Source organism: Polyodon spathula, chromosome 42 (assembly GCF_017654505.1).
Source record: "Polyodon spathula isolate WHYD16114869_AA chromosome 42, ASM1765450v1, whole genome shotgun sequence".
NCBI classification, from domain to species: domain Eukaryota; kingdom Metazoa; phylum Chordata; class Actinopteri; order Acipenseriformes; family Polyodontidae; genus Polyodon; species Polyodon spathula.
In genome coordinates, this window is record NC_054575.1 from 2,531,638 (window position 1) to 2,550,635 (window position 18,998).

At 40.6% G+C, this 18,998-nt stretch overlaps 2 protein-coding genes across 2 annotated transcripts in view; one reads left to right on the forward strand and one right to left on the reverse strand.

Moving 5' to 3' along the window:
- Positions 1-18,998, reverse strand: part of ipo4 (importin 4) — a 37,617-nt gene that overhangs the window by 3,317 nt on the left and 15,302 nt on the right. Inside the window, exons 20-26 of the mRNA XM_041236799.1 lie at positions 18,741-18,818; positions 17,700-17,757; positions 17,118-17,223; positions 16,801-16,994; positions 16,625-16,669; positions 386-511; positions 30-277 (exon numbers count right to left, since the gene is read on the reverse strand). Coding sequence (XP_041092733.1) covers positions 30-277; positions 386-511; positions 16,625-16,669; positions 16,801-16,994; positions 17,118-17,223; positions 17,700-17,757; positions 18,741-18,818 — 855 coding nt within the window. The remainder of the gene's footprint in view (positions 1-29; positions 278-385; positions 512-16,624; positions 16,670-16,800; positions 16,995-17,117; positions 17,224-17,699; positions 17,758-18,740; positions 18,819-18,998) is intronic.
- On the forward strand, positions 7,188-13,435 carry LOC121305300. The gene is made up of 3 exons (XM_041236895.1): positions 7,188-7,432; positions 10,499-10,655; positions 12,184-13,435. Exons 2-3 carry the CDS (start codon positions 10,508-10,510, stop codon positions 13,056-13,058), a joined length of 1,023 nt encoding a protein of 340 aa, XP_041092829.1. The 5' UTR covers positions 7,188-7,432; positions 10,499-10,507; the 3' UTR covers positions 13,059-13,435.

Below are 18,998 nucleotides of genomic sequence, written 5' to 3' on the forward strand. Positions count from 1 at the left end.
TACTGCACCCCTCTCTGATTGAAGGATACAGTGAGAGTGCCTCTCCGGATGCCTCCACTAGCGCCCCCACTGCGAACACGCTGTTACTGCGCACCTCATCGTCCTCGTCCCGGACTCCTCCCATCAGGACGGGGAGGAGCTTGCTGGCAAAGCGGGAGACCACACCCGCTGACTCTGCCACGCCCCCCGTGCCCATGGCTACGCCCCCCATGGCCTGCAGCGTCTCCGCGATGGTCCCGATAGAGAAGGAACGATCGGCCACCGTGCACGAGGACTTCTGAGAGGGGAGAGAGTGAAGAACAGTGAAACTCAGACACTCACACACACAGACAAACAGACACACTCACAGACAGACACACGCACTCAGACAGACTCTGGGACTCACAGTCTTGACGAGCAGCAGTGGCAGGAAGCCAGCAAAGTAGGGCGCGAACTCCTGGGGCCCCGCAGCCAGAGCCAGCAGAGGAATGCCCTCACCAGCATACTCCTGCAGCATCGAGTCAAACTCCGCCTGGGGAGAGAACGCGGGCGTCAACGGGGCTGTGTTCAGAGGCTCGTTTACAAGCCAGGAATTAGTACTTTGCCACCCTACTTTTTGGGTTCAAAGATAAATTGTGAAACTGTTGAGATTTTTGAATCCCAATTGGAACTTGTACGAACTGGGAAGCATTTTATGAAACACTTTTTTTTTTTTTTTTTTTTTTTTTTTTTTTTAGAAATCTACGAGACTGGCAGCTCTTTCTTATAATCTTTACTTTTATATAGCGCCTTTCACAGTGGAGCACCATCACAGAGCACTTTGCAAGATACAAGACTAGGGTATGTGAGCTATGCATCAGCTGCAGAGTCACTTGCAATGTCTCACCCCAAAGACACAGCACAAGGAGTTTCGGTGACTTGCTCAGGGTCACACACAGTGAGTCAGTGGCTGAGCTGGGATTTGAACCAGGGACCTGCTGGTTACAAGCCTGTTTCTTTAACCACTGGAACACAGAGCCTCCTGCCTCATCTTCCTTTTCTTAGGGAAGGGGTGAAGGAGAAGATGAGGAGGACGGGGAAGGAGCAACTGAGCTGCCGGCTTTGCCCAGAGCACAAGGCTGCTGAGGGACTAACGAACAACCACAGCCGAGTGCACAGTACACGTAGGTTTGAGTGACTGTCGTCTTATGCCCTTGGGGAGTGGCTGCGACTGTGCCACGGGCATTACCTGCCCAAACCACAAGAGATTAACTGCTGTTATGTGTTTGTGTTGATAGAACCTAACACTGTGATTTACCACTGTAAAAAAAAAAAAAAAAAAAACTGTTGCCAACTAAACTGAAGCACATGACAAAACACCTGAACTGGAAAATGACGTGCTTTCAGATTAAAAATAAAAACAACTTAGAAAAAATATACAGTATCTCTCTCTCCCCGGGAATTCTGTACAGCTGGACAGCAGAACATTATAGCCAGGAGCATTTAACAGAGAAATAAACTTGCCTTACTTTAAATATCTAATACGACAAATAGTTTGAACAGCATGTTGTTTTTCATTACGTTTTCAGGGGTTTTTGTTAATGCATGTCTTTGTTTTTTGCCGTTTTAAATTTTTTAAATGCAATCTTTCTTTGTGTTCTCTGAAAAATGGACAAGGGCAGGAACGCGGTCAAAATGAAAATCAGATATGCGTCACACTCTCTAACCGTCACTGAAATTAAGTTTTCATAGGCTGGGATATGCGAGTGCTGACTGGAGTAAAATAATGTTCAGATAGTTTTGTCAGTGAGTGGGGGAAGTGGTAGGATCTCAAGAGCCTGGCGTTACAAGTTCGCTCAGTAAGTAAGCAGGTGCAAAGCCTGGATTAAACAACAGATTAACACAAATAGAGAGACATGTTTGTGGAATTAAGCAGAGCGTTGTATCACAGTTTTTACTGGTAATCTTTTTTTTTTTTTTTTTTTTTTTCCCCACTAAGAAACGACCTTTGTAGTGCTGGTAGCTGTTGACTTTCCAAACACAGCCAAGACAGATTTACTTAATATAAAGTTGCCACTGTGCAAATATTTAAGGGCGTCCTTTAATAACGTCACTTATCTCGATCAAATAAATTTATTTATATTAAATCAAAAATTTTTTTATTATAAATCACAATCTTGACATGCTATGTTTACCTGGTTACAAGCCTGTTTCTTTAACCACTGGACCACACAACCTCACATATACACTCTGGCTAAACATTCGACAATTTCCTGTCATTTGCTCAACTCCATAGGGTGCTTTTCCATGGAGATTTTGATATCCAGGCTGATGTGGAATAAGATGCTAAATGTGTGTTTGATTACACTCAGCATGTTAAAAAGGGCCTATGCACATGGCTTATTTGTTCAAAAAGTGTCAAGGTTAGATCCTACTATATCATTTGGTTATTCTTTTTGAGATTAAGCTGCCTTTACAGATGAAGAGTGCAGTGTGTTAGTATGGCTTTGTGGAAGCCCTGAAGCTGGTGCTGAAAACTGAACGATTAACTCCAGTCTGAGGCTCCAGTCACATGGGCTAAAGGAGAGGAGCAATCCTTGGTGTTTTGGCGAGTGGATATACTGCATTTTTGTAAATGTGTGCACACCGTTTTAGTGAAGGTTAAATGCCTCCCTTAAGCAGTGCTGGTTTTGTCTGTATTTTGGCCCTTGGCAACAGCGCTTTTAAATTACAGTGTCCCCAGTTTAAAAAAAAAAAAAGTATATTTTAAATGAACCTCACCTTGGGCAAGGGCTGACATGCGGCGAAAGAAAAGATCGTAAACCAGAAAGCAGACGGAGAGCTGCAGCATTCCTGGACTCGAACCTGTTCACACTATCGGGTGCATCCTGCACTCCATTACCGGATGCGCCACTCGGGAGCCCCTTCCTGTGCATATTTTATGTTTACATGCACGTGTGTAGTGCTGCACGCAGTGTGGGTTGTGAAGCACAGGTGATAGAAAGTGTATAATTGTATTTAGGATTGCACAATCACGCCACGTGCAGATTAAAATGGGTATTAGTATGGGGGCACGGGGAGGGCACAATTAGCTAACAGGCAGACTGTACCGTGATTCAACTGAATGATTTAGCGAGCAATTGAGCCAGGCCGAGCTGTGTAAAAGAGGCAGACACCTTTCACTCTGAGTGTTCAGAGGTGGAACAAGACAACAAGAACTGAAAATAAAATACAACACTGGCTTGATTTAGTGCTCGCTTTGTTTTGGTCGGTTTTATTTTTGTGTGCAAGTGTTTTAAACCGCACATTCACTCACCAAAACCGTATACTGTCTCCTCCGGTTCTGATGTCGCCACAAAGCCAAACTTGTCACAAGACGCTACAGTTTTACACCTCTGATTTATCTTTTACAGCCAAGATCTTGGTGAAGTTGGTAGCCAATCAGCTTAGTATGTTTCTTGATAACTGTAAAGTTTCAAAGAAATCGGGTTTTCGACCTGCTCATAGTTAGAGTTGTAAATGACTTACTGGTAAATGCAGACTCTGATCCAATAAAACCAGAATGGAAACAGAGCCAAAGTGTAGCAGTTTATACTGCTGAGCATAACGTTTTAGTGGATCGTCTTAAACTGGATCTTGTTGTCTGGAGCTGTACTAAACTAGTTTAAAATCATATCTTACTAACAGAACTGTGTTTCCTTGGGAGATTCAGCATCAGGATTATCTACAATAACTGTGGCGTTCCCCAGGGTTCAATGCTTGGTCCCATATTCTCTTTATACATGCTACCGCTGGGGGAGATATTTCATAAACACAGCGTACATTTTCACAGCTATGCTGGCGACACCTCTGCGGTCTCTGATTTAATCGAGTGTGTGAATAATGTCAAAATCTGGCTGTCTCAATTTGTTGCAGCTCAGCTCGGATAAGACAGAAGTTTTGATTTAGGGGCTCTCAAACAAGAATTTGCCAGTTCTCTAAAAACAGAAATAAAAAAAACTAGTGACCACATAACTCCCCTGTGGTGATGTCAGAGCCGGAAGAGAAACACAAACATTGCAGATGGCTGGTGAATGAAAGCGCTGTGGCGCTTTAATTAAAAAAATAAATAAATAAAAAGGGTTTGACAAAAACAAATAAGTTGAACCCAAAGCGAAATCAAACACAAAACTGACACCAACTAAACAAACAGGGAGTGAGAAGACAAACAAGTATCGCAATTGTTATTTTTGATTCTTAATCCTCTCTCTCCCGTTCCTTCACCCTGAACCGTACTTGTTTTTCGCTGTTCTACATTTTTTAAATGCATTGTTCACTTTAACCACTTTTTTTTTTTTTTTAACACAGCAGTACTCACACACGTTTGTCCACCATCATACGTGTTACATGAAACCGCAACCAGGCAACTGATTATTAAAAGAGCTTTTGTACCGAGACGTGCTTTGAGGTCGGCTGATTCTGGTCTTCTGTCCCTCCCAAAGATTAACAAAAAGGAAAATAGAAAGAGCTTTCAGTTGCAATGCTCCCAGATTGCAGAATAAACTACCGTCTCATATTAGAAATCAAGATTAAAAAACTCACTTTTTTTTAGACATGCATTTTATACTAAAACAATTTTTTATTTCTCTACTAAGATTGATGTTTTAAAAATGTTTTTTAAATAGTTTTATTGAATGAACATGACATCTGGAGTGGATCACTTTCTTTAATTATAAGATGACCACATAAGAGATTTCTGACGAGTGTGCTACCAAACCTGTCTCTGCGGTTATTTGACAAGCTACGTATTTTATACACGCACAATAAAATAACACATCAAACAGCAACCTAAATATTACACATGTGTTTAATTCAAATAACATTTTATTCCAGATCTTACCTGGGAAAAATATGTACATTTTAGATTTCAGATTCTAGACTTTTGCAATCTAAAATCAAAATAACAAATGTAGCACTGACTTTGTCCCCGCCCCCTACTGTACAGTAAAACTCACAGGAAAGCCAGGACAGATGCACCGATAGGCTGATTAAACATCGCTATCATGTGAACAGTAAATAAGAAACTTAACCACTTTGGAAGACTATTTGGTATTTGTCTAAGGATGTTTGTTTTCTTGTTTCATTTGCCCAAGTGCAATGCACACAGGGATAAAAATAATAAACACTATCTACAGAATTAAGAGATATACTCTGCAGCGTGTACTAAGTAGTTCATTTAAATCAACAGGGTTTATTTTATTTTCTCTCTCTGTACTAGTCCAGTATGCATCAGCCCCTAGGTGAATTTCACAAATTCTGTAGATCCCTACAAATGAGTGGCCATGACATTGTCTCAGTTGGACAACAGTTCCAGCAATTTCAAAACACTTCCATTGCTATCCACGTGCAGATGGTCTATACTAGCGCTTCCCAGCCGCGGTCCTGGGTAACCGCTGGGTGATTTCCATTCCAACTAAGCGCTCAATTACTGAACTAGACACCTTCACTGAAACTGATCATTTGCTTAATTAGATTTTTTTTAAATTGTTTTTAGATCTTACAAGCTGCAGATTTCAAGTCTTATAACTGGAACTCTGCAACTGTTTAAGAGCTGAAAACAATTTAAAAAAAGGTCTAATTAAGCAAATGATCAGGTCAATTAAGGGTCTAGTTAAGTAACTGAGAGCTCGGTTGGAATTGAAACCAGCAGACACAGAGTCCCGGGACCGGGGTTCAGAATCACTGGTCTAAATCACAGAGGGCTAAGTTGTGTCCTGCAAAGTACAAAACACAGTCTATAAAAAACACAGGTTTGGCCATTCCCCCCAGTTAGGTAATTGATGCTAATTGCAGAGTGGCCATATGTATAAAAGCAAGGAGTAATCCTTTGTCTGGTGGAAGGTGTTTCCGGTGGCGAGTTGAATGGTTTGCGGCGTGTACGCTTCATGCTGAGACAGCCTTTATGATAATTTTTGCCAGCTTGAGAAACCCTGTGTAATCAAAAACGAACTATACAGCGCCTGCAGGCCAGCTGTTTTTAGGAATTCAACATCAGTTTTCCTCAACAGCTTCACAATTTGGCCAGAACTGTTCCATCGCCCTACAGAATGAACTGATGTTGCGTCATAGTCCAATGAAAGCTGCTGAATAATGTTCCCTTGTTAACATATTGAATTGCACCCCCTCTATATAGAATGAACTCCCTCAGCTTCATAGAGTCCAGTGAAAGCTGCTGAATAATGTTCCCTTGTTAACATATTGAATTGCACCCCCTCTATATAGAATGAACTCCCTCAGCTTCATAGAGTCCAGTGAAAGCTGCTGAATAATGTTCCCTTGTTAACATATTGAATTGCACCCCCTCTATATAGAATGAACTCACTCAGCTTTATAGAGTCCAATGAAAGCTGCTGAATAATGTTCCCTTGTTAACATATTGAATTGCACCCCCCTCTATATAGAATGAACTCCCTCAGCTTCATAGAGTCCAGTGAAAGCTGCTGAATAATGTTCCCTTGTTAACATATTGAATTGCACCCCCTCTATATAGAATGAACTCCCTCAGCTTCATAGAGTCCAGTGAAAGCTGCTGAATAATGTTCCCTTGTTAACATATTGAATTGCACACCAGCGCTTTGTAGTTTTCCCAGATACTTCACATGGTAAAAAACTGACTGGAAAAACGTGACATTTCGAAATCTAACATGAAATACTACTTGACTGCTACTATAGACTTTCTTGCGAAATCATTTTGTGGTTTCTTTGATTACATGGTTAAATAATACAATAAATTCAGTTCAGATAGTTGTTTTACTTATTGCTCACCCATTGTGTGACTGAGCAAGTCACTTCACCTCCTTGGGCTCCGTCCTACGGATGAGACGTCAAACAAACGAGGTCCTATTGGAAGAGACTCTGCAGCAGCAGCAGTTGTTGATGATGCAGAGTTCACTCCCCCTAGTCTCTGCAAGTCGCTCTGGATAAAAGAGTCTGCTAATTGACTCATTAATATTACTTCCAAGGTACAAGTGTCATTACTATCCCATTCCAAAAACCACTTGCATGGTATTTCTTTTGTGTTTTGCTCTTTACACAGCTCTACTTCTTTGGTAGTGGATTCGACTGCAATTATTATTATTATTTTTTAAAATACTGACATCCGTCATCGTTCAGGTAGTGTTTTTTTTTTTTTTTTTTTTTTTTTTTTAAATACATCAGCTGCCGCTCACACACAAACTAGTTTTTCCAGTTGGTAACAGGACGAGCGGTGCAAATATCATTTCCAGTCAGCATGGGGAATGTACACTGTTCTGCAAAGGTAGATGGGAGACACACCCAATTCAGGAAGAGAGAGAGAGAGAGGAGACAGTTTAAAAGAAGGGAAAGAGAACAGATAGACAAAAACTCCCAATTCGAGAGATAGAGAGCAAGAGCGAGAGACACCTAGACAATGCAAAGGTGTTGACTTGTATTTGATATATACCTGCAGAAAAAGGTAAGTGGACACTTTTTTCAAATTGGGGGTTTTGTGTGTGTTGTGCACTGCTCTTGTCCAGACACGCTCCTCACAAGCCGGATCTATGCAGGCTTGCTCAAAAACTAGAGCTTCAGCCGAACTACAGCTGCAACCAGAGTCTCAAATCAAACCTCAATCATGCCTGAAGACCCTGCCGAAAGGATTCCTCAGCACAAATTAATGGAAAAATTGCAACTGTAATAAACTTTATACCTTGGGCAGTCGCTGTAGTTTTTATGGACTTATAGTGTTGATGTGTACAGTACAGCGAGGCTCTGCTCAGCACACAATGCCAGCACACTAGATTACAACTGTATATAGACACCACTGTATTGGGTAGCGTATCGTAGAATATGACCTTCAAAATACTGTCGGTTCTAGAACATATAACTAAAGTTATATTTATACTAAACTACAGAAAGGCTCTTGCAGGTGGATAGAGGGAAACAAAAATAATGGGATTGGGCATTTTTTACTTATTTGGACAATAAATGATTGCATTGCATGTAAAAGTAATTCATTAAATATTTAGATAATGTATTTATTTAAAAAAAAAAAAAAATTGCGACTTATCTTCGATTTTGAAAAGGTGTCTTAAATATCCCCTTTGGCCACGAAAAACATACGCATTATAAAAGACAGCTAGGAAATGTAACACGGTGCAATTATACACACAGTGAATGGAGCAGATGTTTTAAAAGGGTGCTTTTAACCACTTCACTGCTATTGGACTTACTCACTCAGTGCTGCAGGACGCACCACCTTGTCATTATTTCACGTTATTATCGATCACTGAGTAGTTCTTACAGGTCAGGATTTGGTTGGTGGTTTCAATTTCATTATGTCCGTGTAATAAAAATGTCTCCGATGTGACAGAGTTGTTTAGGGCAGTTTATGAAGCCGTGTTTTATTGAATGCTTCGGCTTAGCCTGAAACCACAGGGTACTTCAAATATTTGTTTTGTTTGTTTGTTTTATTCCAGTCTTTTGTTTACTGTTTTATTACTTATTTAACCACTAATGAGCATGTTTTAACTTGCAGCTTCCATCTCTGGGTCTACTCCCTGGGGGGGAGGGGGGCAACAGCCTTGCCTGTGACACTGTCCTTACCAAGGCTCCCAAAACACCCACGATGCATCAATATTATCATACGGTTTTACTCCAACACTACAAAAAAAAAAAAAAAAAAAAAAAAAAAAACCACCACACACACACACACCAAACAAAACTGATTTATACTATATCCCCAACAACAATCTTTGTTACGTATGTCAAACCATATTACATTGCAATCTACATTTACATCTCCGAAAAATAAATTAAAAATTCATTTCTCTTCCCCCCCAAAAAAAACATTACTAACATTATACTGATCTTTTATTTCAGATTTAAAAAAACTACTTCGCTTATTTTTTTAACCGAGTTATCTCCCCTCATAATGCACGTAATTGTATCTAATTGTATAATTGCATTTTTTTTTTTTTAATAAATGTATTAGTATTGGGCAGGGGAGGTTATTTGGGGGAGATAATGGTAAGGTGCACAGTGGGCTACTAATCTCCTTACAGAGTCTGGCGCAGAGAGCGATTTGGAAAGTGAGCTCCTGCGAGGACAGGTCACACCAGACACGAGGCCATGAGAGTGGGCAACTTTCATAAAAGTGGAAAGGGACAGCATGAGGGGAGGGGAGGGGGGTTTTATAAACATGTTTGTTTTTAAAGCTAAAATATCACAGGGCCAAACTTCCTGACCCTACAAGCCGCATACCAAATTCCACATTGTCGTGAGCCGCAAGATGTACCGTAAATCCAGACATGTTTACGAGAGCAAGACATTTGAAATACTAGCAGTGCTGTGCATTACAGCAGCTGAAGGCAGCAAAATACACAAGAATAAGGGATAGAACATTGCCTACGCAGCTTCTGTGCAATTTGTCGATCTATTAAACTATTAAAAAATGGTGTTTTACCATTATTTCCGTTTATACTGTGTGTTACGCATTTTAAATAAAACATATTCAGTTATTATAAAGTAAAATACAATAACTGACATGATTTCACCAAAAACCTCACATAAAAAACAAAAAAGGTCACATTTTTGCAAAGATTCTTTTCTGACAAGCTCTTCCTTTGACAAGCTCTTTTCTGACAAGCTCTTCCTCTTGCTTTTTTTATGATTGCTGAGTGCATTAAATATTGCTGAGCTTTGCGGATGACAAATGCACTATTTAACTTTGAAAGCCACTACCGTGCCTGCTCATGATGAGATGTAAGATATGTAATATTAATTTTAGACCTGCACTACAACATTTAAACATGCATTCTCTAGTTTAGCGCCAACGCCCCATCTTTATATCTGAACAAGTGCCATGAGCGACATTCAACCATACAAAACTGGACTGAGTTGTTAAACTGGCTTGAGCTTGATGAGACGCTGATTTAAAGCTGTTTACAGTGAAAGCGGACTCGTTCTCCCTGGCTGGTTCGTTTAAAGCCTCGTACTTTTGTTTATTACCTCAGAGGGTTTGCTCAATGCCGTTTTCTCCACGAAATGAACAAGCTCTTCTGCCAGCTCTGTTGTCAATTCAACGCTTGTCTTCTTTCTATTCCTTAAGATTATTATCTTCAAGTATCGCTCATCCTTGATAGGCAGCTTTTTGGGTCTTGCAGTCCTGGGTTTATCAATTACAGAGAATGTTTCTCTAAGACTTTTGTACAGCAGTGTGTGTATAAAAAAATAAATAAATATATATACAACATTTCAATAGACTTTCTGGCTCTTGCTTGAATCTCACTTTACACCCTATTTCAGGTAGTTTTGGAAGCCTTTCAAATTATTTGAGAGAGGTAGTTGAGAGCCGCCTCTGGCTAGCATATTTGGTTATTTCCAGTTCCATTTTTTCTTCACAAATCAGATTAAGACTGCACGAGCTGGATTCCTATTTTGTTTTTTAGTCCGATCAGATTAAAGAGGACTTGAAAGTAAGCAATCAGAGTTTGTTTAAAACAAATTAACCCTTTCTCTCTCTCTTTTTCTCTTTGTTTAGCTCACCGCAATGCTGGATGTTATGTCAGCCACCGTGGGTCTGGGATTGTTTAAAAACATTCTCAATTTCTTCACCTCACCCAAACTCACCAGCCCTGTTAATTCAATCGCAAACTACTGTAACATCCTAGTGGTGTTCACAGACTTCACCATGACAGGTGAGACTTCAATTATTTTGTTGTTTAAAGGCAACAGAATACAGAAAAATCAATGTGACTGTGTACAGCTGTGGCCAAAAGTTTTGCATCACCTAGAATTTTAGGATTGAGACATCATTTAAAAAAAAAAAAAAAAAAAATGTATAAAACACTATCGGAACCAAATTTATTTATTTAACATCATGTAATCAAAGAAAGTACAAAATGACATGCAAGAAGTGTCTACTGGAAGACAATAGCAGTACAGGAAAAAAATAAATAAATAAATATATAATATATATATATATATATATATATATATATATATATATATATAAATATATATATATATATATATACACAAAAGCGCTGGTGTGTGATATATATATATATATATATATATATATATATATATATATATATAATATGTATACCAAGGGAATATACATTAGATAGCTTTTATATCCTGAAGCTGGAAAACTATACAGGGTATGCATTGTCATGTTAAACAATGGGAACATTATTCAGCCTCTATGAAGCTGAGGGAGTTCATTCTATATAGAGGGGGTGCAAAATATGTTAACAAGGGAACATTATTCAGCAGCTTTCACTGGACTCTATGAAGCTGAGGGAGTTCATTCTATATAGAGGGGGTGCAATTCAATATGTTAACAAGGGAACATTATTCAGCAGCTTTCACTGGACTCTATGAAGCTGAGGGAGTTCATTCTATATAGAGGGGGTGCAATTCAATATGTTAACAAGGGAACATTATTCAGCAGCTTTCACTGGACTCTATGAAGCTGAGGGAGTTCATTCTATATAGAGGGGGTGCAATTCAATATGTTAACAAGGGAACATTATTCAGCAGCTTTCACTGGACTCTATGAAGCTGAGGGAGTTCATTCTATATAGAGGGGGTGCAATTCAATATGTTAACAAGGGAACATTATTCAGCAGCTTTCACTGGACTCTATGAAGCTGAGGGAGTTCATTCTATATAGAGGGGGTGCAATTCAATATGTTAACAAGGGAACATTATTCAGCAGCTTTCACTGGACTCTATGAAGCTGAGGGAGTTCATTCTATATAGAGGGGGTGCAATTCAATATGTTAACAAGGGAACATTATTCAGCAGCTTTCACTGGACTCTATGAAGCTGAGGGAGTTCATTCTATATAAAGGGGGGGTGCAATTCAATGTTAACAAGGGAAAATTATTCAGCAGCTTTCACTGGACTCTGACGCAAAATTAGTTAATTCGATAGGATGCAATACTTTTGGCCACAGCTGTAGGTGGAAAAATGGAAGTGCAACATACTGACAGACATACAGCCAGCCACAATACAACACCAGATTCTAAAGACTCCCTTTGCATAGCATTTTAAGCCACTCCAGCTTTTAGTAGGAACTGAATTAGACACACCACTCACACATCTTCTGAAGAGGTAGGAGTCATTTGAAAAATGACTATTGGGGGGGGGGGTGAAACAGATTGTAAATTAGAAAAAAAAAAAAATAATAAAATTAATATCTGGTTTATCTTCCAGGGTTCCTCACCCTGTTCTGGCTGTTCTCCCCCTTCCTGTCCAGTATACCCACACGCTCAGACATCATCGCGCTTCGCTTCCTGTCCTTCCTGAGCCACACCTACGGAACCCTGCTGCTGCTGGCCGTGCCCCTCATCGTTACGGAGACGCTGTGTCGCCTCATCTGGCCACTCCCACACCCGCAAGTGAGAAACGAAAAAGAAAGGGAAAAGCCATCCGCCAAGGAGGTGGAGGAGGAGTCTAACAGCGGTGGGCAGACTTGCTGCAGCTTCCTGCTGCAGGTCCCCAGCTCCCTCTCCGCTCTCCTCTCCTGGGTTATCGCGGCTTCCTACAGCAACCGCTTCATTCTGGCCGAGGTGGACCGGATCGAGCACTGCTTCCTGCTCTCTCCGGGAGGAGGCAGCATCACCAACTGCATCCCGGACTTCAGCTCCACGTTCTGGCCTCACGATTACCAGCTGCTTCTGACCACGCTGCTGCTTTGCGGGACGTTCCTCCTGTTGCACGCCAGCTTCCAACAATACGGGACTTGCAGCCGGCCGCATGAGGGCGAGCGGAGCAACGAGACGGCGAGCCAGTTGAACCCTAAACACAGAGAGGAGGAGGAGTGGGCGCAGGGCAGCGCCACGTGGGAGATAGAGGAGTGGACAGCGACGCACATAGATGACTTGATGAAAGCCACGGTGTGTGGAGTCACACTCTATTTGTTCCTCCCCGTCCTGGCGGTCAACACGTCCTTGTTCCGGTGCCTAGAGGATTTCTGTTCCTGGTTCCTGCCCTGCATCGTGGGAAAGGTGCGATTTCTGAGAAATTCGGATCAGTCAAAATATATTTGGACTACGTTCGGGGCAGGAAGTGCAGGGATATACGTCTGACAGCCACAGTCTGAGCATATTAAGAGAACAAAATTTTCATGCTAGTTGGTTATCTTAGTACTCACAACAACACCGTCTCTCTGTTTTACGTGACATGTCAGTGATGTCGGACTTCCCTTTTTTTTAATTATCTTTTTTCTCTTCAAAACAATAAAAAGCCAGCCAAGTCCTATTTTTTTTTTTTCGTATTTCATTTTTATTAAAAACAAAATTAAGGGTATCTTTCTGAATTATCTTTTATAACTAGGTAGATTGAAACTTATGGGGGGCAAATATGAATCACTGCTCTACATACACAGACAGCTATGAATATTTCATGGCTGTATAATGCAATGAATCAACTATGGAGAGTTTAAAGTTTAAGTTTAAGAGTAACCTATTATACAGGTATATTGTTTTCCATGAAATTGATTGTTTTTTGGTTTAATTTTTGATGTAGTTATTGACCGGCTGTATTGTCTAGTGGTGATTCAATCATATCAATAAGAGTGTGCTGGGGGTCTAAACATCGTTGTCTGAGATTATTGGAGTCCAAAACTGTCCAAAATATACTGCTTGAAATGTACTATTATTAATCCCGCAAATGAGACAAGCTGCTACTGATTTCATTTAAGCAACCAAAACATGAACACAACTATAACAGGGAGGGGAATTCGAATGCACAGCAGTGTGATCCAGTCCAGGTTTTACTACCAGCTTGATTAGCCCACAGTGTGTCTAGGTAGCAAGCTCAGGTGTGTCGCCGCCTTATTAAACTCCAGTGAAACCAGGAATGGATCAAACTGCTGTGCAGCGGGAGTCTTATTATTAAATTCCAGTGAAACCAGGAATGGATCAAACTGCTGTGCAATGGGAGTATTATTTCCATCCCTGTACAGCTGCAATATACAGAAATGCTTAGTGTGCACTTTATAGTTGTAAAAAGATGTTACGATACATGGTATGCAGGCCCCGATTTGACACGTATCATTGTAATGGTCCTGATGAGCATGCATCAAATCAAATGAGAAATGAAGGACAAATTTGTATGCATTCATACCAAAACTATACATATATTTAAGAGCTATCTGGTGCACTACAATGAGACAAGTTGTGCTTTTGATATCTTCTGAATATCCCCGCAAGTTAACTTTTTGAAATTTTAAAAAACACTTTGTGTGAAGTCGATGAAGTAAGAGAAGTTGCCCTGTCATAATTCAGAAAAAAAAACATTATCTATTGTATATATATATATATATATACACATGCACACATACCTGTCAACACTGAGTTTTCAAAATACAGGCACTTTTGCAAACTGTAAATCTCATACCTGTCAACTTTTGAAGATACAACATCGAGAGCAGGTGGGGGGGTGCAGGGGCATGTATGTGAACTCGCCTCCAGCACTCCCCTGGGTCCTGAACCCTGCTCTATACAGACGGGAATTCCAGTAATTGCACATCGGCCATGAATTTTGTAGACGTTACAGGTTTGCTGATAAGGGGGCTTAACAGCAGAATACAGGAGAAAATCTGTCCCGGGAGAAGAGTCCAAAATACACGAGACTCCCGGTAGTTGACAGGTTTGTATGGATTATAAAACAGATGCATAGCTAGGAAAGGTAACCTGGTACAACTATACACAGTGACTGAAGGGGATATAAACTGTAATACTGCACAGTTGTGTTAGTTTAAATACATTTAAATAAAAGACCAAAGCCTTGTCAAGCCAAAGACTCCCCACTATTTTCTTTGTCCTCAACTCTTTTCTAATATGACACAATCACATATTTCACGTCTAACCAAACACTCCCCCTCCCCAAATAACCCTATATGCATCATGATCAGTCGGAGGCCAAAACGACCGTGTCCAACACATTTATAAAATCATACAATGAAAACGAGAATGGACAACCAGCCTGTGCTGTTGCAAAAACAGACTAAATTTACACAGCACAGGAAACGTCCAACCCTTGGGGGAGGGGGGCCCACAGGGAGCACGAGACGGGAGTACTGCTGAGGGGTTATTTAAATGGTCATGGAATCAGACTTTAGATAGGGTAACAGAGCTTTGCAACGCTGCACTTGCACCAATAAACTAATACATGTCAGAAATAACTACTTGCAATGACAGTCTGATCGCCATTTAATAATAAAAACAGAAATAAATTTTTTCCTGACATTTTTCTGACAATATTCAAACATCTTGCGAACAAATTATTATACAAATCCCACTGAAATGCATGTTAGTTGTTTTACGGAAATGTTCTGAAAATAACTGCGCAGCAAGCATTCAGGTTAACTAATGAAAGTGCATCAATTAGTGATTGATTTATAATAATAATAATAATCATCATCTTTATATTTATATAGCGACTTTCACAGGGGACCACCATCACAAATCGCTTTACAAGATACGAGACTAGGGCGTGTGAACTATGCATCAGCTGCAGAGTCACTTACAACAACGTCTCACCCCAAAGACAGGTTATGTTGTTTAAGCATGTTAAGTGCCTGATTAAAAGTGTAGCGCTGTGTCTAAACATGCAAGTTCTAGGTCCAATGTGTTTAAATGAAACGTTTCTACATTAAATACACAGCATGACAGTAAACGGAAGGGAAAATAAACTCATCTTTGAGAGGCATGCAGGTAAATTTCTTTCTGGTGCCAAACGGGTTTTTTTGAAGCTAAATAAATTATCTTTGACAGACTCTTCTGCTAATTTCCTGTGCCTGAACACTTATCAATGGCCACATTGCTACTGTTTTCCTAAAAAGACTTAGTTTGTTTATAAATATCTCCAGACAGGTGCAGCCATTTTCAGAACTAACAATACAAATATTATAATAATAATAACAAATTAAAGAAGTTTGTTTTATTCCTGCACACAAATCTACATAGATAAATGCCACAGGTCAGTGAACAGAAATATCTTATTTGTACACAAAAAAATAAACATCTCAAAGGTTCTGTTTTCTGTTATTCTGTTCACCCCAACTTAGGAAAAGTCATAACATAAAGAAAATGAAAAGAGAAAGAACACTTAAGCTAATTGGAAACTATAGTTGGGTCAAATAGACCCGAATCCTAACAGGAGGGTAAACTCTTCAAGAAATAAATACACAAGAAAAACACCATTTTGGTGTTCATTTAAGACTCTCCTCATAACAGAAAATAGGACTGCAACGACACAAAACGTTGATCACTATAGGTAACATTTATCTTGCTGGTTTGACCAGTGTCTGGAAAGTGTGAAGCATTTGAGTGGATGGGCATTACCTGCATCTGTAATGAGCGGCAGCTGAAACGCGACGGGCCAAAAGGAAGGAGCCGCCAACTGAGGAACACTGCCCTAGGGTACAGACAGCACTGCTGACCCCTAAATCTGACCCTATATTTAACAAGCATAGCTTTCAAAAATCAACACGTTGGGAAACTGTAAACTACTGACAAAAGTTTTAGGATTGACATACTAGTTTGGGCCTGTGTCCCAGCTCCCGGCTCCCTCCCTCCTCCCCTGTGTGGGCCTGTGTCCCGGCTACCTGCTCTCTCCTCCAGGGCTGATTTTAGGTTCGTTTTCTTACCTGCTGGTCATCTTCCTCGTAGTCATCTCCATCCTGACAGGCCGCCTGGAGGCAGAGGAGGAAAGCGATCAAAACCAACAATGGTGCACACACACACACACCACAGTTTGCCTCTACCTCTCACTGAGACAGGCAGACTTTCTCAGACGGAGACCCCCTCACACTCAGACTCTCACCTTTTTCTGCAGGATGTCTCGGATGGCCTTGCAGATCTGGTCGAGTCGGCCGGGTGTCCTGATGGCCTCCGCCCCGCAGTCCTTCAGCATCTCGTTCATGGTCTCCAGCACCGACATCACCACCTGCCTGTCCCTCTCCTCCTTCACTGCCTTGAGATAGGCAGGGAACACCATCGAGAGGAGGTTGTGTAGGGCTGAGAGAGAGAGATAGAGAGTCAATACAGAGGCAGGGAACACCATCGAGAGGATCCTGTGCAGGGCTGAGAGAGGAGAGAGTTGTGTGTTTGCGACAGACAGAGGGAAGGAGGGAGTTGTACCTTCTCTGTTGAGCTCTGTGGGGTTCTCCTTCCACACCTTGTGCAGAGTTCTGCAGAACTGGCCCATGCCATCATAGGCGGCTTTGCGCACATTCTCATGGGGAAACTGGATTAGAATGAAACAGAGAGAACGGGTCAGCACCAAAGAGAAGGGGGTTCAGTACATCTTTACAGGGGTTCCAGGAAGCTAATAAATCCCTTAGTAATAACAAATGAGTTTCTTTTGAAAAGCAGGGAATCTTTCTACTTTTAAAACAGCATTGAAAACCAATTTTTATTTTATTATATATGTGTTTTATAGGAATTCTTTTCTTTTTAAATTGTTTCATATTGTAAAACACTGCAAAGCGCCTTAAGGTCCTTGTGATGAAAGGCGCTATATAAAATGTAAATAATATTTATAACAAAGTTAGTACGTTGCGTGCAGACATTATTTCAGACAGTTAATAACTGGGGAGAAAAACAAGGTAAAAAACCATAGGAGACGATTCAATTTATAAAAACAAGTTCACAGCTGGTTCCAGCCATGCTCACGCAGATTCACGGTGTGTCTTTAATAAATCAATAAGCCAATAGACTCACATCATGCATCTTGTAGACCCCCTGAAAGCAGGACTCAATGTAGGGCAGAAAGGCAGAGCTGGAGGAGGGATGGAGGGAAGGAGGGAGGGGGAGAAAGAGATACAAAATCATGTATTTCCACTTCCCTCAGTACTGGCACGTTCACAATACATTCTTTCAACATGTATCATCTGATGCCTGGATGGCTATCTCCAGTGGATCACACAGCTGGCCCAAGAGAAGTCAGGAACTTAATTTCATGATAAATTCAACATCATGTAACCAACTGAGCACCAATGCTTAACCCTTTGCCGGACCAGGTCCGACGTTACAATTTTCCCTTTCCAGTCCGATGTCGGACTCTGTCCCACATCAAAAAGAGGCAAAGCAGAGGTCTCTAGACGTTTTTTCTCCAGAAAAAGCCGAGAAAACCTTTCAATGGCCGAGTGACACCGATAGGAGACGAAAAAGAAAAGGGGTGTATCTGATAGCCCCATCCAAGAATTCAATTGATTCTTTTAACCCTTTGCAGTCCATTTATTCAGCACTTGTCCTGTGTCAGATCCAATTTATTTTCAAACGCTCTGTTTAAACCCCCCCCCCCCCGAGTAAAACAGGTTTAAAAGGCATTGAATCGCAAAAGGACACTCAGTACTTTATCTCCAGCCAAGCCCCACCCCTTGTTGGCTATATTTTTCACACACCTCTTTATAGCTTTTATAATGAACAGAAGGCTCTCACGGGCCAATTGAATAACACTGCAGAGCTGTGTTTAAATATTAATCTGTGCATTGTAACCAACCCTGTACTGTATTTAAATATTAATCTTGCACTGTCCTGTAACACCTTTAAATCACCTTAGATAAAGGCATCTACCAATTAATTAATTAATTGGTAACTAATCACACAGCTTTTCCCGGCTCCGTTGTGCATATTGAGAATATCGCCATATAGAAATTATTGTTGTAAGTATTTTTGCAGTATGGGAACATTTGGAAACATTCTGTTTTATGCCCTAGATGATACGGTTTGTCTCTGAGATTGTGTGACCTGCCTCCTTACCCAGAGTGAAAGGAGATTTCTCCCAAAGCATCGCAGGCATCCTCCTTTTCATCGATATAGGCATTCTCCACACTGAACCTGACAGAGAGAGAGAGAGATCTTTATATGTGTCTTATTGAAATATTTTGGTATCTTTTTATATAGATTTATTTTTGTATTATTTATTTTGTAATTGCTTTGGCAATACTTCTGAAGTTGTCATGCCAATAAAGCATCTTTGAATTTGAAAGAGAGAGAGGGTGAAAGAGACAGGGAGGG

What these genes read in the sequence shown, in the direction of transcription:
- LOC121305300 (XM_041236895.1), top strand. Translation starts at nt 10,508, where the DNA reads ATGCTGGATGTTATGTCAGCCACCGTGGGTCTGGGATTGTTTAAAAAC. An exon ending in CACAGACTTCACCATGACAG is followed by an intron (nt 10,656 to 12,183) that starts GTGAGACTTCAA and finishes TTTATCTTCCAG; the next exon opens with GGTTCCTCACCCTGTTCTGG.